The sequence below is a fragment of the Hemicordylus capensis genome, chromosome 3 (genome assembly GCF_027244095.1).
Source record: "Hemicordylus capensis ecotype Gifberg chromosome 3, rHemCap1.1.pri, whole genome shotgun sequence".
NCBI lineage: Eukaryota > Metazoa > Chordata > Lepidosauria > Squamata > Cordylidae > Hemicordylus > Hemicordylus capensis.
The window spans coordinates 220,176,381-220,200,109 of record NC_069659.1 but is presented as its reverse complement, the minus strand read 5'-3'; the positions used below and the strand labels follow the sequence as shown (position 1 = coordinate 220,200,109).

At 43.8% G+C, this 23,729-nt stretch overlaps 1 protein-coding gene across 10 annotated transcripts in view; it reads left to right on the top strand.

The window, feature by feature from the left end:
* LDB3 (LIM domain binding 3) overlaps positions 1-23,729 on the top strand; it is a 249,056-nt gene that overhangs the window by 104,317 nt on the left and 121,010 nt on the right. For all 10 annotated transcript variants that reach the window (XM_053309389.1, XM_053309388.1, XM_053309393.1 and 7 more), the window contains one exon: positions 10,723-10,798. In XM_053309389.1, coding sequence (XP_053165364.1) covers positions 10,723-10,798 — 76 coding nt within the window. The remainder of the gene's footprint in view (positions 1-10,722; positions 10,799-23,729) is intronic.

Below are 23,729 nucleotides of genomic sequence, written 5' to 3'. Positions count from 1 at the left end.
CTTTGCACTCATTGTGTAAAGGTCACAGCAAGCATTAACAGTACTTCTGTCCAAGTTGATGGCTTGACGCGGATTGAATCAAGATAGCATGATTCTGCTTTTTTTTAAAAAAGAAAAAGAGTTATTACCATTTGTGTCTGTCACAAGAAGCGCTCTTGCTCTTGATTAGTGTTGATTAGCTTAGAGAACTGACCAAATAAGCAGCCAATTGTGCATGCATAGGCCTAAATGAGCATGTAAAGGCGGGAATTGAGATATATAAAGTGAAAAGAGGACCTTCAGTGAGGCAGCCATAAATGCTGTGGTTTGCAAGACCGTTTCCCCTCTCTGTGCCTGCATAGGTTGCTATCTTTGTGTAGGAGATCTTATTTTGTGAGCTCTTTTAAAGACAGTTGGATTGTTCCCTTGTGTTATAATTTCTTGATGCCAGTGGTCTTACTGTTTTCTGTTGGTTTGAAAGGAGAATTATCTTTGGTGCTTAATACATGAGTAAGTATATTTGGGTGAGTATATTTGATCTGCTCTCTTTTGTATCCACAGATGTGATTCTGTGGTTTTTTTGTTTTTGTTTTCAGAAATAATGGATCAGGCAACCAGGTGGCATTACAGGGTATTGTATGCTATTTGACTAGCATGATGGACTGCTTTCAGTAGTATGAAAGAACCCACTGCCACAGAGATTGAGATTTCACATTCAGAAGCCAAAATGTGTCTGTAGAGCAGTTCCCACTCATTTGGAAAAGGGCCCACCAAACGAGTAGAAACCCACACGTACTCCAACAGTTGTGCTGCCAATGAAAGAGCTATAAAAATCCCTATTTATTCCATCCCCGGGATAAGTGTTTGTGTATGAAATAATGAGAATTGTGAGATTGTAAATGTCTGGATTAAAAGGTCTGCTCCATTTTTAATATCTAATACATTTGCTAAGCTCAAATGTTAACATATATTATCATCACTATATTGTTTTGATCAGCAAAGGAACCGGTTTTTCCAAGGAGGCCTGTTTTGATTTAATAGCTTAGCTCTTGTGTGTAGGAAACTGCAAGGTAACAGATAAGGACTTGTCAGAGCTGAGCTATGGGCAGCAGTCAGGAGCCGGGAATCTATGTTGCTCAGGCAAAGTCCCGGCCCAAAGAGGAAGCCTGGAGGAAGGCAGCCTGGAAACTCTTATTGCCTGTACTCCCAATGCTCCAGACCACTTGAGGGTTCCTGCTTTTAGCCCCATGGGCCCCATGGGCCCCTGACCGAACTGAAAGTGACTGGGAAGTAGTTTATCCTTTATGCTATGAACCTACCACACAAAGGAGTACATTCAGCACATCTGTGCAATGATCTTGCTATCTCAGTAGTAGCCAACCATTTCAGCAAGTGCACAGACCAAGCCCAAAGCTTGAGGAACTGCCACTCTGGTGCATATGGAGGCCCTATCTCTGCTGCTAGTGCCGTTTTGTTCAGGTCTCCTGAGCTGGTGAGCAGGTATTCGTGCAACGAGGGAAAAGCAGACAGGACAGCAGGCCCAGCTCATGCCACAGGCCCATAAGCATTCCTGCTTCTGCCCTAGAGTGCTACAAATCCTAGCTGCTTGGACCACTTCTGCCACCTGAGCCACAGATTTCCCACCCATGTCCTTCCTGATGAGCTTTATTCTCCTCTGAATTTATATAAGTAACTCACTGAAAGCTGAGGTGATATTTATTTTGCATCAGGCAGGAAACCCTTCATGAGAAATGCAGGAAGTAAAGTAGAGCACCAGAAGGAATTCCCATCAGGCATGGTCATTACTGAATAGACAATTTGACCTGACCTTGGGATAATGCAATGGTATCATGATTAGGAATGAAATGCTGCATTATTTAGATGAAAATGCAGCTTTGTGCACAAAACAGGATGCAACACTATATTAAATAACATTGATTTTTTTTCTTTTTGAAAGGATAGGAGAGGATCAGATGCCAACCAGAGGGTGTGATGCTTACATAAGTATATACACAAAGATTAAACATTTGATCATTTGGGTAAACAAGAATGAAAACTACCAACTTGTTCCCATTTTAATTCATCCCCATACATTAGACGCCCATGGGCCTGTCTGTGTGAGCTTCTTGGCACCCCGACTGCCTGCTGGTTTAGCACTTGATGGGGATAAGCCCCCGTCCTCCGCCGCATCTCACTCTGCCTCCCTGCCTGCCTACACCCTCCCCCACATTGTTAATGGTGGAGTTAAAAAAAAAAGGTTTCGTACAATAGGAAGGAGGGAGTATGTGGATTTGTTAGCAAAAGATGTTATAGATACTAAAGACATGCCAGATTAAATTTATAATATTCCCTTGTGTGGTAGAAAGGCACATGATAGAATCCTATTTCTGAAGTACAGCAGGTCTAGGCTGGTCAGCGTTTGGATGGGTGACTGCCTGACAATCGTGTGTATACTGCCCTGAGTTCCAAGGATGGAGGAAAAGCGGGATATACTTCTAATAAATTTTACTTGATCCTAGTATGGTATTATTTGGTTTCCTTGATGATATTGTTGAAAGAACAGAGAGAGAGTTCATCTTTAGTTGCTACAAAAATAAGTATTGAATGGTACTAGAAGAGGAGAGATACTGTATTCCATACATATAAAATTGGTATTTCAGAGTCTTGAACAGATGTACTAGTTGTGCTTAAACATTACCAGTCATAGTAATGTAAAGGAAGGGAAAGAAGAAGATGGATTTATTGCTGATTGGTCTTTCTTTGGAATTACAGGGAGCCTCCAAATTAGAAATGGGTTGTGTTCCCAATGTTTGTTTTTAGTTGGATGTTCATAACTTGGAACACATATAATTCCTATGTGGGATGACTTGTTTATATGTGTGGGTTGGCAATTGTAAGTTGGGGACTTCATTAATGTAATATGTTATGGAGCTTTGTTTGTAAGTAGGGGTCATTTGTAAATCAGGTGTTTGTAATTTTGGAAGTGCCTGTATACATGTGGTGATAATCTAGAACCACAGGTTTTGTTTTCCTGACTACATTTACTTGAGGAAGTCCGACTGAAATTAAGTTAGGCATGTGGCATACCTAATTTTTAAAAAAATCTTCCTTGAGTAAATGTAGTCAAGCTGTTAACCCATGATTTACAGCATAATCCTACATACGTCTACTTGGAAGTAAGCCCTATTTAGTGCAACGGGATTTATTTCCAGGAAAGTGTGTATAGAATTGCAGCCTTAGTGTATTGTGTGTGTATGATTTAAATGGTGAGAACATCAGTGCTGTAACATAACGCTGTAGATCTAAGAGGGTAGCAGGGATGGACAAAAGCCTTTGACGGTCCTGTGCTGAATCATATTTGGGGACCCACGTATCTCTGACTAAGAGTGCTCCTAGATCTTACTGAAAACAGCACCTTCATGTTTAATTGTTCTCCCCCCATAATGTCTTGTGAAACTCACCAAGTGACTTGACATCACTGTGCAATGAATGCCCCTGCTTCCTTGCCTATGCTGCTGCTGCCTCTGTCAGTTCTCTTGGCCAAAACACTGATGTGTATATACAGTTAGGATAAAGACATCTAAGATGTATGGTCATGGTGAACCCATCTGGAAGCCATTTGTTTTCAGTCTGGACTCTAGTGGTCTGATCCAGAATTTTACTGTGCTGCTCACAGCACTGTGTAAATGCCCTCCGGGTCCATTCAGCTGATCTTCTTAGCCTAGTCCTGAATGAATGACAATTGAACTTCTTTAGTTGTTCCCAAACTCCATGATTGCCTTTTAGGATCAACCATCAACAGTAAAGGATCCAGCAGTCAAGAAATATGCCTCAGACTAGCACTTGGCAGGATTGCAATGAATACCTTGGAAAAGATATTTAGATGCCATGATGTGTCTATACCTACAAAGATTAGAATCGTTTGAGCAATAGTTTTTCCCATGATACTCTATGAATGTGAAAGCTGGACTTTGAAGAAGCAAGATAGAACATGTATTGACGCTTTTGAACTTTGGTCCTGGCGAAGACTTGTGAGGATACCATGGACAGCCAGGAAAACAAACAAATTGATCATCGAACAAATCAATCCAGAATTTGCACTCGAGGCACAAATGACCAAGCTCAGGCTATCATACTTTGGACACATTATGTGAAAATCCAGCTCCCTTGAGAAGTCCATAATGCTGGGGAAAGTTGAAGGAAAGAGAAGAAGAGGACAACCAGCAGCAAGGTGGATGGACTCGATTACAACAGCAATGAATGCACGGCACCACTGAGAGACCTTAAAGGCCAAGCTGAAGACAGATCATCCTGGAAAGAATCTATCTATGTGGTTGCTAAGGGTCGACACTGACTTGATGACACTTAATCAGTCAATCAAGAGTGTCAAGCAGATATGCACTCGTGCATATTACTTTCTCCTTATGTGGAGAAAGTAATATCTGTCTCAGAATAAACTGTTTGAATGCTGTATCTCCCTGAAGCTTCCACTGAAAACTCACAGTCCTTCTGGAGACCAGTTGGGGTGCTTGGCAGATACTGCATTCAAACAGGTTCTGTACAACCTAGATTAGATGCTACCTTGTTCCCCAATATGATAGGCAGAGCATGTGAGAAATTAAGGTTACTATTGGGTTGAGATTATTGGTCCTGGCATGCGTCCATTCTGTTTAGTAAATAGCAGCTGAAGAAGGGTCCCATAAATTGGGACTGTGACAAAAGAGAAAATAATATTGTGTGTGTCTAATTTTCTGTTAAAATAAATTTGCTAAAAATGTTTAGGAATGAAACACATTTTAGAAATCAAAAACGAGTCTGGGATTGATTGTCAAGGAGGGAAGAGGCCCTGCTCATTAGCAGAGAAACCCTTTTAGAATCTTTAGAGAGAAGATGCAGTTGGCAATTAGAGAGGCAGAGTTTTCAGCTGAAGTCTGGAGAGGGAGAGCGGGAGGGTAAGGTTTAGGATGGAAACGAAGAAGTCAGACAGGGCATTCTAGGAGAAACTGGAGGAGAGAAAGAAATAAGGCAGGGAAGAAATGGGTCAGTTAAGATTGTGAAGATTAGGATGATATAGAAGTCACCAAGCAGAACCATTAAAACAATAAGGAAGAGTTAGAAAAGAAGTACTCTAGCCCTGTGGTAACTTCATTGTTAGGCTGACAATAATTTTTTTAAAAAATTATGCTATCCTTAAGTAATCTTTATTTTTAAATAAATATAGTTATTTATTTGGTTTTTAACTGATAAGAAAACTACATACCAGCTTAAAAATTAAAGATGTCTCTGAGCAGTGGTGGTCAGGATTTAAACCATGGCAGGGCTATTATGTCACAGATATCATGGTGGGGGTAGGTGGCTCCCCACCCAGTCCCCTCATATTACCATCCAGATTGCGCACACACACCCTGTGACTGCTATTTGCCATGGAAAAAAGCTTCTGTTTTTAGTAACATTTGAACAGGCCCACATGATGGCTTCAAAAATTACACAGAAGAGAGTTTATAAAAGGTGATTAAACAAACAAACAAACTAGCCTGTATTTCCCAGTTTGGAATTCACAAGTTCCAAATGCGCATGGAGCTCACTCACACAGCTCTCCATGGCAAATAATGCAAGCACAAGTCACTCCTGCAACCCATAGAAGCCTTTGTGGAACATCTGAAGTAATTTTGGGAAGTCACTTAAGAAGCAAAATAATGTGAAAAGTTGTTCCCTGAAACTCACATATTTTAACGTAAATGTTCCCAGTGTTCATGCAATCAACATTGTTTTTGCTCATAGTGTAGCAATTCCTTGACTTAAAAAAAAAATCGTGAATGTATTTGTTTAAATTTTACCCATTCAATGAAATAATGAGCTTCAGGAAACCTGTGCCCTGAACTAAGAGAAAAGCCCTTGAGAGACCGTGGCCCCTACATAAATTATTACTTTATGTTTTCATTCTTTCTTGAGGGATTTCACCTCCATTACCCTTCCCTTCAGTTCTGTTGCATGTCTAATGCAGCAAATTTTCATGTTCAGTCAGTTGTAAATGGAATTGTTGCAGATATTCAAACATAGTTATCAGTAAAACCAGTATGTTTAACATTGTATCTTGTCACTTCTTAAAAAGCTAATGTCAAAAGATTGCTTCCACAGGAGTAACAATTTCAGTGAAAATGGCAACATTATCAGTGAGGTGTAAAACACATTATAACAACCTGTGAGATTTAAAGCAACTAAACCGGCAAAAGCAGAAGCACAAATGAATATTAATATGAATACCACCCTAATTATAGTCTTTTTTCTGTGTAATTTGGGCCAGATCCACACATGTAGTAGACTGTACTGTGGTACATCAAACTGCAGTGGCAAGCTATCATTTTTTAAAGTTCCCATAAGTGTAAGTGTGTGTGTGTGTGTGTGTGTGTGTGTGTGTGTGTGTGTGTGTGTGTGTGTGTTTTAAACTCCCTGCATGTAGAAAACTAGCACAGCTGGTAAGATAGCATTCAAAAACGTGATCCCCCTCACACATACCTGCTGTCTAAAGTGGTACAATAATTCCTAGGCACTCTGCAATTCTGCTGCATGTCTAAATGCAACTTGTAGGCCAGTTATCATTCATTGCTGTAATGCAGCTGCTTTTCTTTAAATAAGTTGTGGACAACTGAAATGGGCTGACGAGTACATTACAGAGCAATTTAACCTTTGATATATATCCTGACGCATGAGCTGTGCTGTGCTAGTGAGCATGGCTTCTGAATTTGCTACATTAGCACAGCACAACTTCTGGCTGTGTTGCAAGGAGCTTAGCTGCAGTCCCATCCACAGAGCAGCTTGTTGGGCCCAAGAATAGGATCAGGCTGTATGAAGCAGGATTCACCAGCTGCAGTGGTTCCCAACACTGAACTCTTTTGCCTAGCCTAAACCTGATGCCAGGCATGATAAAAGAAACCTTATATATGTGCAGCATCAGCACATTAGATCTGTGGCCCAAGTGTATATTGTGTTAGCATGCTCATGCTGCATACTTATGTGCTAGCAACCTGGTCTAATATGAATGCATGGGACCTCATAGGAATACTTTGCTCAGTAAGTTACTTGGAGGCCTCTGAAGACACTCCCCAAAAGATTCACAGCTAGGGGTGTTGACAGTGCAATGGAGGTGCACAGTGCAGTCCCCCACCAGCGCAGTGTTTGAATTAATATTATTTTATGTTTTATTTCATACTAGCTGGGCTGGGCGCAGAGCTCTCTGCCTCTAGTTCTCCCCCATTCAGCTTATGACTCCTGAGAATGTGGACAAGCTGCTGTGGGCTGTGCATCCTACCACCTGTTCTCTTGATCCTTGCCCACCTATATAGGCCCATCTCTAATCTCCTGTGGTTGGGCAAGGTGATTGAGAGGTGGCAGCCTCTCAGCTCCAGACAGTCTTGGAGGGAACTGATTATCTAGACCCATTTCAAACTGGCTTTCGGTGGGCTATAGCAGGGGCGTAACTACCATTAGGCAGGGGGAGGCAGTCGTCTCGGGGCCCCACTGCCTTGAGGGGCCCCCCAGAGACACCTCACATGACTCCCCATTGCCCCCTGCCCAGCCCCAAGACCCTTCAGCCACTTGCCCTGTTTGCCCTCTCTCCTGCTCGTCGTCCTGGTCGACAATCAAAGCAGCAGGCAAGCTGCTTTTCTCCCTGCCTCTCAGCTGATCGGCGGGTGGGCGGGGCTTCCAGGGAGGCCTCCGTGTAGGCCTCAGTAAAACCTGAACTCGAGTAGGCTGGCAAGCCCCAGGAAGAAGGCTGGCAGTCAGAGTGGCCACTACAGCTCTCTGCAGCAGACCCTCTTCCCAGGCCAGACAGCTCAGCCTTGGCCAGGTAGAATATGAATTCCTTTTTGTGGTTACACCCCACCCCCACCCCCTATAGAGGGAACTGCTTGCCATAGGGCTTTGATGGGGGGGGGGGGAGACTGAGAAGTCTCTGAATATTTAATTTAAAACTGATTGGAAAATTTGCTGGCTTAAAAAAAACCTCTAAAAAGTCCTATAAGTGGCTTGTTTCATAGCAGGAAATTACAAAAACTTCTGGAACAAATTTATTTATGTATTAATTAATTCATTCATTCATTCATAAATACACTTATGTTCAAGTTGTTTTGCAACCCAAGTCTGAGTGAGAACTGAGACATGAGTGAGAACTGTGACGCATGTGTTGTGCTTTTATATTTTTCCCCCTTAGGGTAAATCTGGCCAACATGTGAATGCAGCACCTCCATTCCAGAGGAGATGTGTGTTAAAGGGCTTTAAAAGCCTTTTGTGAAAAACCTTCTGGAATCAAACTTTACTGAATTTGTTCAGAATTCTGAGAAAACAAACATAGGCTCACCCTGCATGGTTGAAAGTCTCCTTTGCTAATCTGCAGCAAGGGGCCCATTTTAATAATTAGTGTTTCTAGTATGTTCTAGGCATTAAAAGTAGCACAAATATATAGTATTCAATGTATATCACTATATATTGTGAAGTGTGTGTGTGTGTGTATTCAGTGAAATGTATTTCTTGGCAGCATACTTATTTTGAAATATCAGACTTAAATCCTTGGAAGCCTGGGGTGTGTGGAGGCCCTGGACTTTGGGGGGGAGGGCATTTTAAAATCTCTTCTCAGGGCCCACTTCAACCTTGCTACACCCCTGAGTGCATTCGGCTCCGCTCTTAGAGCTCTTCTTCGAAAACGGAGCACAATGCACAGAGCTTCACCATTGAAAAGGGAGCTGCATCTGCTGTCCACAGAGCCACCACCGGGTATTACTTGCTGGCAGACTGGAAGTCGCTTAGATGAACTTCAAGCTCAAATCCTTGGTTTTGCAAATACACCATATGAAAAAGGAATTTTTGACTTGGAAATAGTTGTGCCTGAAAGGTATCCATTTGAGCCTCCAAAGATGCGCTTCCTGACTCCTTTTAAAAAAGGTTTTACTCCCATATAATTCTTCTCTTCTCATTTGCTCAATTTTGTACATCTGTTTTTTGTATGTTTAGAATGAGGACAGAAATGTGAGAATAAAAGTCCCCTGCTAACTGGGCAAAGAGGCACCTTTTTCTCTTTGTAAACCGCGCTGAGCCATTTTTGGAAGGGCGGTATAGAAATCAAATTTATTATTATTGTTGTTGTTGTTGTTGTTATTTTAAAAAAATTTCTCGGCGGGGGGGCCCATTTAAGAATCTTGTCTCAGGGCCCACTCCAACCTAGTTACGCCCCTGGGCTATAGGGTTGAAATTGCCTTGGTTGGCCTGATGGATGATCTCCAACTGGGTATTAACAGAAGGAATGTGACTCTTCTGATCCTTTTGGATCTCTCAGTGGCTTTCAGTACCATTAATCATGGTATCCTTCTGGGGCACCTGAGGGAGATGGGATTGAGTGTCACTGTTATATAGTGATTCCATTCCTACCTCTCTGATAGATTCCAGTTGGTGTCACTTGGAGATTGTTGCTCTGCAAAACAAGAATTAATATATGGAGTTGCACAAGGCCCCCAACTGTCTTCAATACTCTATTAACATCTACATGAATATGCTGGGAGAGAACATCAGGAGATTTGGTGCAAGGTGTTATCAATATGTCTATGACACCCAACTCTGTTTCTCCATATTATCAGGAAATAGCATAACTTCCTTTAATGTCTGCCTGGAAGTGGTAATGGGCTGGATGAGAGATAACAAACAGAAGCTGAATCCAAATAAGATGGAGGTACTGATTGTGGGGGGTCAAGACCCAAGAGATCTGCCTGTTCTGGATGTGATTACACTCCCCTCTCCAAAAAAAAAAAAAAATTAGTATGTCGCTTGGGAGTGTCCCTGAATCCAAAACTTACTTTGGTTTCTCAGGTTGAGGCAGTGGCCAGGAGCACTTTTTATCAGCCTTGACTAACATGTCAGCCATGCCCATTTCTGGAGGTAAATGACCTTAAAATAATGGTACATAAGTTGGTAATCTCCAGGCTTGACTACTGTAATGCACTCTATGTGGAGCTTCCTTTGTATGTACAGGTGAAACTCGGAAAATTAGAATATCGTGCAAAAGTCCATTAATTTCAGTAATGCAAATTAAAAGGTGAAACTGATATATGAGACAGACGCATTACATGCAAAGCGAGATAAGTCAAGCCTTAATTTGTTATAATTGTGATGATCACGGCGTACAGCTCATGAAAACCCCAAATCCACAATCTCAGAAAATTAGAATATTACATGGAACCAAGAAGACAAGGATTGAAGAATAGAACAGTATCGGACCTCTGAAAAGTATAAGCATGCATATGTATTCAGTACTTGGTTTGGGTCCCTTTTGCAGCAATTACTGCCTCAGTGCGGTGTGGCATGGATGCTATCAGCCTGTGGCACTGATGAGGTATTATGGAAGACCAGGATGCTTCATTAGCGGCCTTCAGCAATTCTGCATTGTTTGGTCTCATGTCTCTCATCCTTCTCTTGGCAATGCCCCATAGATTCTCTATGGGGTCAGGTCAGGTGAGTTTGCTGGCCAATCAAGCACAGTACACTGTATACTTTTCAGAGGTCCGATATTGTTCTATTTTTTCATTGACAAAACTGGAAGAGGGTGATGCTAATGGAGAATGTGATGGCTGGCTGTTGACAGTGTTTTCTGGGGTATTTTTCTGGGTATTTTTCTGGGGTAAGTCATGCTAAAGAAAAACAACAACAACCCTCAGCTAACCAGTAACCATGTCTTTTTCCCCTCTGTCACTCCAGATCAAAACGTCCAGCTCCAGTTCCAACAGCCACCCCAAGAATTGACTCTCCCATGCCCGTGATTCCTCATCAAAAGGTATGTGGGTTATAGCTCCTGTTGCCTTGAGTTTCTGACTTTTTTGTGGCTCATTTAGGGGACATTGGGCAAGAAATTAGATCCAATGGTTGGCCCAAAATTAGATTCAAAATATGATCAGTGCAAATTGCAGATATCACTGGGCACTCCTATGAGAATAGAGATACCATTTAAGAACTTTAATTATTTCCTTCCCCTCTTCTCCTCCAGCTTGTTTAGACCATGTGTAATCAGACTTCAGGAGAATCTATATCTTTGGTCTGCATGTCTATTCTAGTTGCTGATGTAGTATTTCTTATTTTGTTGTACATCACTTTTAGAATTTTTTGGAGAAGTGTTTCAGAAAGAGTAATAGCATCTAAGGTTGCCAGTGTCTTCTGCCCCCTTCAGAAAACCCAGAGTCTTAAATCAGCTGCATAATAGGCAGCAGTTAATCAGGAGCTTTCCCATTCAAGGGCTTTACCTCGGATCTCCTCCAGAAGGGTGTGTGTGTGTGTCTGTGTGTTCTCACTACAGCCAGACTCTTGCTGAGACCAGAGCTGGGGGACGTGGGGGGAGGGAGAGGAGGATGGGAGGTGGCGGTGGCTCCCCCCCTCCCCCACAACTGCAGGAGGGGAAAATGTTTAAAATTTAACTTTTCCCAGCACTGCATCTCTGTGCTGGGAGATTGTTTCCGTTTCTGCCTATTATGCAACTGCTGCTTAAAGGTTCAGAAGTGAACTTGTAAAAAGATGTCTAAGAGCGTTTCTCTTTAAAGAGAAAGAAGGTTAGCATTCCTCATTCCTCAGTGTTTCTCATTCAGTGGTTAAGTACAACATCCTGATGCGAGGGAATCAAAGTTGAGCACGTTTATCATCTATTAGGACTAGCTGGCAGCCTGTGGAGTAGTAGTCCGTGTTTATATCTGTGACAAAAAGTGGGCAGAAGTGGTATACTTGATTCCTCCCCACTTAAAATATTAATATCCTTTACAGTGAACAGCATTAATTGTGAAATAAGAGAATAGGCAAAGGTGCCCTTTGGATCAGAGTTCTGGGTCCCCCACAACCTCTGGGGGCTCCCAGATCCCAGGCTAGGGATCTGGGGGCGGCTGCTGGGGGCGGGGGAGAGGAAAGACTGAGTAATGTCTCCCTTCTCTTCCCCCCCAACCCCAGCATGCTTGGGATACAGAACAGAAGGGGGCAGAACGGCTTTTCTTTCTTCCCCCTTCCCGCACACCCGGCGACTTATGGCAAGGAAATAAAATATCTTTAATGTGAGCCACAGAGGAGCTGCATTGAGAATGTGAGAGGGAATGTTACTGGATAGGTACCTCATTCCGCTGCCCCACCCCCTTCATGCTTGTCCCCCAAAGCAGTGGGATCATGTAGGAGCAGGAGACTCTGAGAGATAGGAGGTGCATGCGGGTTAAGGGAGAGATAGCTCCCTTAACCCCATTTAAGAGGGAGGCTTCACAGGCGGGTTTGCTGCCGTGTTGCCTCTGGGATCAGGCCCAATCCTGGCGGATCACACACATGTGCAAAACTGGGCTCCCGTAGCCTGGTTTTGCACGCACGTGTGAATGGCCTCTATAAGTCTCTACCCTAAAGGATGAGGAGTCTCCCAAAGTTAATGTAGTCCTGGAAGACTTCATTCCCTTTATTCAACAGTCCTTCATTGGAAACTGAAATTGGCACATTATGGGGTTGGCAATGTATACTCATTCCACACCACAGAAGCATATCATTTGGTACTCCCTGGTGGTCCTATGGGTGCTATTCAGATGAGGCAAAAGGGAAGCGTTTCTGGGTCCCCTTTTCCTGTTTTAGGCTATTTGTGATCAGTTATCAGGAGAGTACTTACAAGTCTACTTCTTTAGGGGAGCCTAAACTTTGCCCTTCATACTGTTTTTATCAATCAAGGGACTGAATCTTGCCCCCTTCCCACAAACATTTCATCTAAAATAGTGTCCCTGTATGGGATTGATAAACAGTGCCTAGCCGTGCAGGGGTGATGATTTGCTCTTCTGCAGTGAAAACCATCAGAGCATTGTTAGCACTGAAGCAGACTGACTGAACCAGTGAGAATTCTCTTTCAGTTCACCAAAGAGGCCTTTATGTGACCTGTTGTAATTCATAGCTTCTGGCAGTGTCTGCATAGATACAGCTGTACACAAGCTCAAAGAAGTGGACATTTAGCCTGCAAATTTCCACTTTGCAAGTACTCTTTGAGGCAGACTAGTTTATATGGACTCCTTAGTGAGAGGTTTTATTTTGAAAAAGGCCACCCAGTCAAAAGGAAGAGTTGGAAGATCTAAAAATCTCAACGAAGTTCAATTTCTAAAAGCTGCATGCTGAGTGGTAGCAAACAGATATTTTAACCAATGGCACATGTAGTGCAGAGCTGCAGCTAATCCTAGCTCCCTGGAATAAGTATCAGTATCGTACACACATTGGGCTCATTCAGACATAGTGGGGAACCATCATTTCTTGTTCTGTTAATTATACTGGTGCAATAATGCCAGTGTAGTTAAGCTGGAGAGTGTTTTCAATATTCCACCATTATAAGCCCTGAACATTCTATCCTATACCATAAAATGGTTAGGTGTGCGGCCGTGCTGCCCATGTCTTTTTGGGCAGTTTTGGGCATGCGCAGAGCGCATGCTCAGAACTGCCGAAAAAGATACAGCCGCCCAGACATGGGCGGCCATGTTGTCTAAGATTTAGGGCCAAATCGGCCCATATGTTTGCCGCCGCCAACCGCCCACCCTCCCAGCTGCCCGAGTCCTCCTTTTAAACCCCCTCCCAGATGATTAAGGGCCAAATCGGCCCATACAATTGCCCCTGCGGCCGCCGCCGCTGGCTGCCCTCCCAACTGCCGAGTCCTCCTTAACTGATTTGGCAATTTTGAGAAGGAGAGAGGAGCTCGCAAACAGAGCTCCTCTCTGTGCAAAGTCACTGCCCGTACTGGCGCTATGGACGCAAAGGACGCAATAGGCGTCCTTTGCACCCAAAGCGCCAGTTCGGGAAGAGGCTTTTCAGAGAGAGGAGCTCTCCGCAATCTTGCTGAAGCGAGCAATAGCCTCCGGTCTCTCTCCGCTGCCCAAGCAATGCGTGTGCTCCTCTATCTACCTGCCGCAACCATGCCGGGCGTTGCTCCTCCGACTACGTTGCCCGCTGGGCTACTGCTGCAGCCCAGGCTTCTCCCAGACCCGTGGGATGAGTAAGAGCCATGACGGGGTCGGCGGCGCGAGGAGGATGATCCTGGGCGGAGAAGGCGCAGTCGGGACAGGTCTGAGCAGGTCCCGGCGGTGTGGCTGGGCAGGAGAGGAGGAAGGAGGCGCCCCGCAGGGGTAGGAGGGGATCGAGGAGTCGTGGGAGAACCTGAGCGCGGGGACGACCCGAGGAGCCCAGCAGCCTCAAAGGAAGGAAAGGGGGGGGGGAAAGGAGAAGGAAACAGAAAAAAGCCACCAGACCCAAAGAAGACACACATTACAAACAGAGAATTAAAAAAAAAAAGAAGAAGAAGAAGACAAGTAAGGAAAGGAAAGACAAAAAGAGAGTCAGAAAGAGAAACACACACACACACACACACACACAAAGACATAAAGTGAAAAAACAAACCTAGAGCCCATTATTATAACGGGCTTAAACATACTAGTTGCTTATAAAATCAAAACCATTTGTCTGATCTGCCTGGCCATCAGCACACATTCACTAGGTGATATGAGGACCCCCCCCCCCCGCCTTGCAAATTTGGTGAAGATTCATTGGGAAATGGCTTAGAAAGAGCAGTTTAAAGTTTTTTTTCTTTTGAACAGGGGTTTAAAGGGTTGGCAACATTTTTTCAGACTGAGGAAGTGGTATTTAAATTATTTTGTACTCCATTTAAATCGTTTCAGCCTTTAGGCTGCATGCCAGAAAAGTGCCTTTTGTATATCCCCCTGGGACCCTATTATTTTATTTTATTTTATTTTATTTTTATTTTATTCTATTTATTTATTTATTTTACATTTTCTATCCCGCTCTTCCTCCAAGGAGCCCAAAGCGGTAATACATACTTTGGTTTCTCCTCACAACAACCCTGTGAAGTAGGTTAGGCTGAGAGAGAAGTGACTGGCCCAGAGTCACCCAGCTAGTATCATGGCTGAATGGGGATTTGAACTCGGGTCTCCCCGGTCCTAGTCTAGCACTCTAACCACTACACCACACTGGTTGATTGATTGTTGTTTTACAATTGATCCTCAAGGTTAGGTTTTAACAGGCAGGAAAATGCATTTTTAGTGCTGACTCTGTGCAGTAGCAAGTTTGAAGTTAGAGTGCCCACAGTGATGCCCACAATAAACATGGCAGCTGACTCATCAATCTGCCCCTCCCTGCTGCTCCTGCCCACTGTTCCCACCTGCCGCTCCATTCTGGTGCGTGCCTTGCCCCAGCCCCGGAAAGCCTGCGTTCCCTGCTGGCTGCCCTGACCTCCATTCTCAAGGCTCAGATGGCCTCCGCGCATGTGCAGAGTCTGCACATGTGTGGAGGCCATTTGAGCCCTGGGGGCAGGGCAGCTGCTTCATTCTGGCATGTGTCCCTCACCCATTCCAGCATGTGTCTTCAGGGTAGGGCAGGGAACGTCAGCTTGCCAGGGCCAACATGAGGAGAAGAATGCCGGAATGGGTGAGGGATGTGTGTGCATGTGTTTCTGTGTGTCTGTGTCTGTGTGTGCCTGTCTGTGTGCGCGCCTGTGTTTGTGTGTGTGAATGGCTACATCACTTGTGTACAACTTTTAAACTATTTTACAAGCAGGAGAACTGTGAGGTTTATGGGAAATTTCCGGGAAGATAATCTGTAGTTTTGGACACCATTGTTAAAGCATTTGTTATTTTTAATTATTGGGGTGTGTGGGTGTGTGAGAAAAAGTCAGATGCATCAGGCAGAAATTCTCCAGGGACATCTCTAGGAAGTGATTAGGGAAACTGCACCTGTTAAATGTCTCCCTGGAAGCATCCCTCCCCAGTCCAATGTCCAACTGAAAGATCAAGACAAAGTGTGGGTGCATGGAGCCTCATTTCTAAAGATATCATCATATACCAGACTGTACAAAATCTTTACAGCTTATAATGGGCATCTTAACGTGCAATTTCCATTCTTTTTAGAATGGAGCTTAGCACTCATTTTAAACTGCAAGTTTTTGGATTACTGAATAAACATCTGTGAGTCATGGCCCCCCACGTCCTCTCTCCTCTTTTTTCACATGTATGTGGAAAACAAAGAAAACATATACTTCTGCTTTGAAGTAAACCACAGTTCTGCATAGGGATGTGCTAACCAGCTTGGGGTCGAGCCAGTTCACCATCAAACTGGACTGGCTCGAGGTTGAGTCAAATCCTGCCCAGGGCTGGTTCGGGGTTCTAAAAGTGGGCAGGGGGGTTACTTATTTATTTTTAAACTTACTGCTGACTCTGGCAGCCTCCAGGGGGTGGTGCTGCCATGGCCATGGGACACTCAGGTGGTCCCCCCTCGCCTCGTCTTCTCCGGTTTGGCCCATTTGCAGGCCTTTTTGGCCTTCTCCATGGTCACGGTGGCCATTTTGGAGGCCGCCACGCATGCACCCTGGCCATTTGCATGGCCAGACCCCTAGTTCAGGGGCACACAACCAAATATGCCTGGTCCAGTTCGAGTCCAGTTCAGATTCAAACAGAACCGGGCAAAACGATTTTGTGCACACCCCTATTCTTCATTGCATCCAGACTCAGGAATTGTGGCTTATTTCAAATTACAGGAAACAAACAAACAAACAATAAATAAATAAATGCTGGATAGAACCACAGTTTCAGATGTTAGTTTTTCCCCTAGGTGCATTTTGACATCAACCACAGTTCCTGAGCTCAAATGTTATATGGAATCGTGGTTAACTTAGAAGTGGAAGTAAACTTTCCCCCTCTTTTTCTCTTGCATATGAAAATAGAGAGGAAGAGAAGGGGGAGCACATGAACCTACAGGGCTCAAAGGGATTCATTCATGTAGCAGAAAACCATGGTTTTCCATTTTGTCATAACCAGGCCATTTAAAAATTCATGTTTGTCAAGTGCATGTTATGTTTTTTCCATGTACATATTTAAAATGTAATGCACCTAAATGTATGGTTTACTTAAAAAGTAAATAAGTAGTATGTTGCTTCAGCTGGGAAGTAAGTCAATCAATCAACCTTTATTATAGTCGTAGACCAGCATAAAATTACAAGTTAAAAGAAAGTGATAAGCTGCATGTTAAAAATAAAAGGTGATTGCAAGTACAGTGCAAAATATCATGAATAGGCTGAAATTAAAAATAACTGCAATTTAAAAGAGACAAGCTAAAATAGATTACAATTACATATATTAATACTAAAAAATTAAAACCTGCTAAAAATAAAAGAATACAATGAGGTGGGTCTCACGATCAGTGAGACCCGCTTTTGTTGCTTTTGTGGGGAGAGCGGGTTAAGTCTGCTCTCTCCGCACACGATCCCGGCGGGAGCCCTGGGTGGCCGGATTGGCCGCCGACATGATTGCACTCATTTTCACCTCCACTCCAGGGGTCTCCTTGTGAGTAGCTGCAGTGCGGCTACTCACGATTGGAAATCCCGGGTTTGCGGAGTGCTCGCTCCGCAAACCCAGGCTAAGGGGAGGGCTAAAAAAGTGGGCTAGCCCCTTGTAAGCCACTGGGCTCGCCTGTGAGCCTGGTGGTTTACATGATCAGCCAAAAGCGGGCTAGGCTCTCCTAGCCCGATTTTGGCTGATCGTGAGAATAGCCCCTATATCTATTATAGAAAATGCACAGAGAATATAAAATGGTAAAATCCAGTTTAAAAATTAAAAATCCAGTTTAAAAATTAAAAAGCAATAAAAGCAATAAAAACAATAAGAGAGGAGGTTTGGGCAGGCGAACATCATCAGGAGTCAGATGCAGGCTAAAAGGGCTCACAGCCTATCATCCTCCGACCAATGCCGATCACAGCTGCACAGTATCTGGCAATGCTATATGTGATGGAAGGCTTTGTGTCAGAGAGTAGCCAGAAGTTGTTGAATTGACTCGTAAGTCCCAGGAACTTGTTTAACAATGGGAGAATGAGAGAAGCACGGATGTCTCTATAAAATGAGCAGTATAGGAGGACATGCTCAGCAGTTTCAATCTGTCCTGAGCCACATGAGGATAGTTGCTCAGCAAATGGGATCCTTCTATACTGGCCTTCTAGCACTGCTGAAGGGAGGGTGTGGCATCAAGCCAAGGTAAATGTCCTTCTGTGATTTGGGATCTCCAATTGGGTAGGATATGCTGCAGGAGAGGCACTATATCTCAGTCCCTCACTGATGTAGAATGTTGGGACACTACTGAGATCGGTTTGGCGCTTACTGTCCATAATGTGCTGCTTGATGGTTGCTTTTGCCTGATCATAGCCCATATTGAGCAGGGTCGGTGGAGAGGGAAGTAAGTCATATCCCACTGCCGAGAATTCTTAGGCCTTGACAATAGGAGGAACAAAGTGAAAACATGTATCACAGCTGCTCAGTTCCCAGACAGTTCCACTTCATTCTCACTAGAGATGTGCACACATTGGTATTTGCTACTTGATTTGGGCTTGAATTGAATTATCAAATCAACTTGAAACATTCAAGTGATTTGAGTGATTCAACCATAGAGAACAATGGGAAGCTCTGATAACCCTATTGTTCCCCATGGGGTCCTAGGGACACCAAAGTGGGTTGGGTGGTAGGGTGTGATGGGTGCTACCTACCACCCAACCCACAAAAGAAATGGGCAAGCAGGAGATTTTTAATTTTTTAAAAACTTTTTCCTAACCCGCCCCTCCCACATAAGATCATACTACCCAACCTACTTTGGTGTCTGTAGGGTCTACCCATGGAAAACAGTGGGGTGTTTCGAGTTCCCCATTATTCCCTATGGCTAAAACAAGCTAAGTGCACAGATTTTGCAGCCCTGCCTTGAAAACACTGCAGAACAGAAGCACACAGTCCCTCCCAGTACAGAACACCACATTTTGTGCAAAAAGGAATAATTGACTCAGAATCCACTGCCAGCCACTCTGCCTGTACTGCAAACCAGTTTGTCTGAACCAGGCCTGATTCGGTTCAGTCCATGGATGAACCTATGAACCTGCCCTTCATACATACCCCTATTCCTCAGTCTCAGACAAGGTGCGGAACGTACTGGGGTGAGGAATTGTGGAGGAGGATGGAGAGAGCTATCTGGCTGGGCCAGCAGCTGACAACAACTTCTTTACCACAGTAAGAGCTTCTTCCCTAAGAGGGGAGCCCCCCCAACACACACACACACACACACACACACACACACACACACACACACACCCCTCAGCCGCCATAGGCGGCTGTGCTGCAGGACCAGGCTCCTCCAGATAGGTGAGCCTGTGCAGCACCCACAGCAGTGAGGACAGCTTGGGGAGTAGGCCCCTCTTGCCATTGCCTATGATAAACAGCAGCATCACCCCTCCCTCTGCCTGGCAGTCTGCTCCTGGCTCTGCCTCGCACCCACCCTGACATCTTGGATTTTTTAAAAAAATTAAGCCTTAACTCTGATAGTGGGAAGAAGAAGCATCTTTAAGGGAATGTGGGGTCGGAGTGCTCTAATTATGCTCTGTGTGCCACACACAGCACTGTTTATAGCACTGTAGTGCACACACTGCACTACATGACCCGGGCCACCAGGGTCCCACTGCACAGGCGCAGTGGCCTCCAAAATGGCCAAAGATGCCCAAACCAGGCGATTTTTTTTTTACAAAAAGGAAGGTCAGTGGGAGAGGGGGAACCTCCATAGACCCCCCCCCACACACACACACCTTGGAGAAGCCCCCCAGAGAGGGTAAGTTAAGAAAAAAGGGTAAATAAATTTCCAGAAATGTTTGAACCCCTGAACTGGGTGTGGGTGGGTGTGTTCAGTCCGGGGTTGAGCCAAACCAGGGGTGGATTCGAACCTGTTTGCACACCCTTAGAGGACATGGCACCTGCAACTCGAATCACTTGAATTGATTTGAGCTCAAATCAGGTATGATTCAATTCAAACTCGAATCATGCCCTTCATTTTGATTAGATTCAAGTTTGAATCACTCGAATCACCCGATTCGAGCTCAAGTCAAGTTAAATCGATTTTCACTCAGTGTTCCTCTGTATAAAAACCTCCCATCACCTAGATGTCATGAAGATGAATCCTAGCTTAGGCCTCTCCCTGATACATGATTTTCGTAGTACAGGGTACTTTTTTTCATAGAAAAGTAGGCAACTCTGCAATTTATCTATCTGCAATCTGAAGTGATGCAGTCCCGGAACAGTTTTATAACCTTATCTGAGTAAGCTAGGCCTTAGAGTGTGTAGAGAGTGAGGTAACATTGGAGGCACAATACTAATTCTCAGGAGAGATTCCTGAGATTAGGAACAGGTTTGCATTTTAACCACCAAGTACACACATCTAAGTGTGACAAAAGAATATATTGTACTGTAACATATAAGCTTATGCTTTATGCTGATTTAAGACCACAGTAAAAGATTTGATTTGAAGTGTGACAAAAGAATATTTCTCTTCTACCCCCAACTCATTTGACTTCTCTCCTTGGGTTAGAGAACCACAGGACTAGATTGTAGTTGTTATTCCATATGACTGAATCTGGAATAAAGACTTGTCTTATGTCTGCACTTTAGACGCTGCAGTCACATAATTTTGTTGTGGAACACAATATGTCTAGAAAGAAATGGTTACTGTTGATCAGCTTTCTTATAGAGGCGTTATAAGCAATGTAGTATAAAGAAACCAAAATGGCTGTTTATAAATTAGGCAAGTCAATACGGCAGAGGTAGATTTAATAGCCAGTATGTAAATTGTTGAGCCACAACTTGTTATTTCCAGAAGTATAGTCATGTTGTCTCTTGCAGGGCAAAGAAAAAAGTAATGAGTCCAATCCTTAAAGAGTCTCCATGAAAAGAGCTCATGGGTGGGCTGCAGGGAAGGTGGGCTTAACCTACCTTCCCCACAGACAATCTCCAATGACTCCTTGGGTGGGCAGATCACCCGCCCAGATGATCAGCGGCTCCCTCTGCAGCTCCTGGGGTCAGGGTGCTGGGATGTGCTGCCGTGTGTTGCCCACCCACCCACCCCACATCTCCAATAATGCACCGTGAGAGTGTGCGGTGTATGATTGGGGTTCCCCCCTCCACACACACACACCGCCTCCGAGTGTGCCAGCCATGCTGCAAGCAGCCACGGCTGATAATTAAAAACATGATGTTAAGGGAGCGCTCGCTAACCTCATTTAAGAGGAAGGCTACTTAGGCGGGTTTGCCACCGTGTAGTCGCTGGGATCAGGCCCAATCCCAGCAGTTCACACAAGTGTGCAAAACCAGGTTGCACTCCCTTAGCCGGGTTTTGCATGATCATGTGAATAGACTCTTGAAGTGACAATGAAGGTGATGGAAACAGGTAGACATGAGTTCAATGAGGGGGAAAGCTGTTTTGCAAGGTGAGATTAAAGAGCAAACACATACTCCAAGCAAACGTATGTCAGTCAGTGGAAGTTAATGGCTGACATTCAGACTGTTACCTACCCTAACCCTAACCAGGAGTACTAAAGGGTCATTTAATTTCAATAGGACTTCCTTTGGATAATCTAGTGAGGATGTCTGCTAATATCTTTAATATTTTCTGTTTCATTCCCTTTTACTATAGCAGTCCAGTGTGCCCATAATTCACAAGCATGCTCATTAAAATAGGCCCTCACAATTATCCAACTAAAGCTTTGGGCTGCGGTTCTGCGTACAGCTAAATCCCATTGAAATAACCTGGATTTAAGCAGTCTAGCTGAGTGCGGGACTGCAGCCACACTTGGCTTCATGGAACCAATTAAGCCTTGCACTCCGTATTCTGAGATTTAAAAGTTTGACTGTTCATTTTAAGTAACAGCTATGACCAGAATATGGCATCCTAGCCATTTTCTTTGTAAAGAGTTTTTTTTTTAATCCTTCCTTTAGAAATGCGAACCTTCATTATTGATGATGATAAATAATAATAAAGATGGCATCCCAAGGTCTAAAAAGGTCAAAGGTTTGTGTTGAGCCTTGATGTCCATATCTGATGGACACCTTTAGGAATGTCCACTTGTAGTTTTCAATAATAAAAATTCGCATTTGGAAATTACTAATAATACTGTCAATAACAGTTGAATAACAAGATAGGCTTCCCCCCATTGCTGGGGAAGCAGTAGACATTCTTTAAAATGTGGCCAGTGCTGGCTGCTTCGTGGCCTGTCCTCTCAGAAGGTTGATCTATATGTTATCTCTGCAGGGTGATAGCCACTTCCTTGTGGTTGGATTCCATCTCATCGCTGTAACATCTCAACACTGTATGTGGGACAGGTGATTCCTTGTCCTCGTAGGGCAGAGCTATGAGAGTTCTTTAGCTGTCCAAAGGGATTAGGGGGCAGAACACAAGCAAAAGCCAGGAAGGACTGTAAGGTAGAGATTCACACAAATGCCACAAATGCCCTTAGAGTTCTCTCCATCTTTACTGATGAATTCAGAGAGGCTACAACTGGCTGAAGCTATGCCAATCAATTAAGAATTAAAAGTAAACAAATACAGAACTGCTGAGCATCCTCAGCAGTTAAAGATTAAAGATTATTATAATAATTAAAGATTATGACAACTTTTTAAAAGTCCCTAAAGACTTATTTTTCACCCAAACCTTTTAACTTGACTGTGGTTTAAAATTGTTTTAAGGTTTTCATTTTTGTTTTGATTTGCTTTGTAATTGTAAACCACCCAGAGACAGATGTTTGGGGTGGTTTACAAATTAGCTAGCTAGCTAGATAGGAAGCTGCTGTATACTGAGTCAGACCTTTGGTCTATCTAGCTCATTATTGTTTACACAGACTGGTAGCGGCTTCTCCAAGGTTGTAGGCAGGAATCTCTCTCAGCCCTATCTTGGAGAAGCCAGAGAGAAGCCATAGTGCTTGCTATGTTTGTATTAGGCCTCTTCTTTGACTTCCAGAATTTCCAAATAAGGGACCTCAAGGAACAGGACTGGACCAGAGCTTTGCCTGAAGCTGCTGAGCTATGGTCAAAAGTTTCTCCTTGTTAGAGTTGATATTACTAGGATAGGCAGGCCACTGGGACCCTTCAGACTTTCAAAAGAAATGGCATGAAAAGGCTCATTGTGCTTTCAAATTCTGTGTGAAGTGTTAGCATCCGGGAATGTGCATTTCTCTTTCCCCGAGTCTGCCCAAGATGATATGCTCTCCTTTTGAGTGAGAGACTGCATATTTGCCCTATAAAACACATTTAAACCTTTTTCCACTGAAAGTAAATAAAAGCTGGGGCACAGTAAGGCTGCAAGAATGTTTCCTGTGTGTGCCTCTTTTGCTGATTATGTCCTACATGGCATCACAGGGAGAGATTAAATTCCAGCTTTCTGAATTCTCTATGCGTCAAAATGTTGTTAGAGCAACAGAATGAGAGACCAGTTCTGTCTCTCCCCTGACATCAGGTATTTCAGCAAGGTGACAGTAATGTGTCTCCAGGGATGAATCCCAATCCTCAGGATAACAGCCTCCTCTTCTGGCCAGTTGAAAAGTTGCACTGATTTGCGATGAATATAGATGCTCATTTTTGTAGCCTCTCACCCCTAGAATAGATTGTGCCAAAAGGCAGGGTGGGGAGAAAAGGATTCCAGTCACTTTCATCTCACTTGTATTAACTGAAATGAAATTGTTAGCAAAGAACTGATGCATGCATGCCAACATGCCCCTATTTCCCCATTCAGGTGGATGGGAACATGTTGACAGGTATGCTGATTGTTGCAGTGGATGCTAGTTGTTACTACTCAGGCTCCTCTAAATTCTGTCATCAGCACAGTGTTGGGGGTTTGTAATTTTTATCCCCCAGTTAATTAGCAGAGTA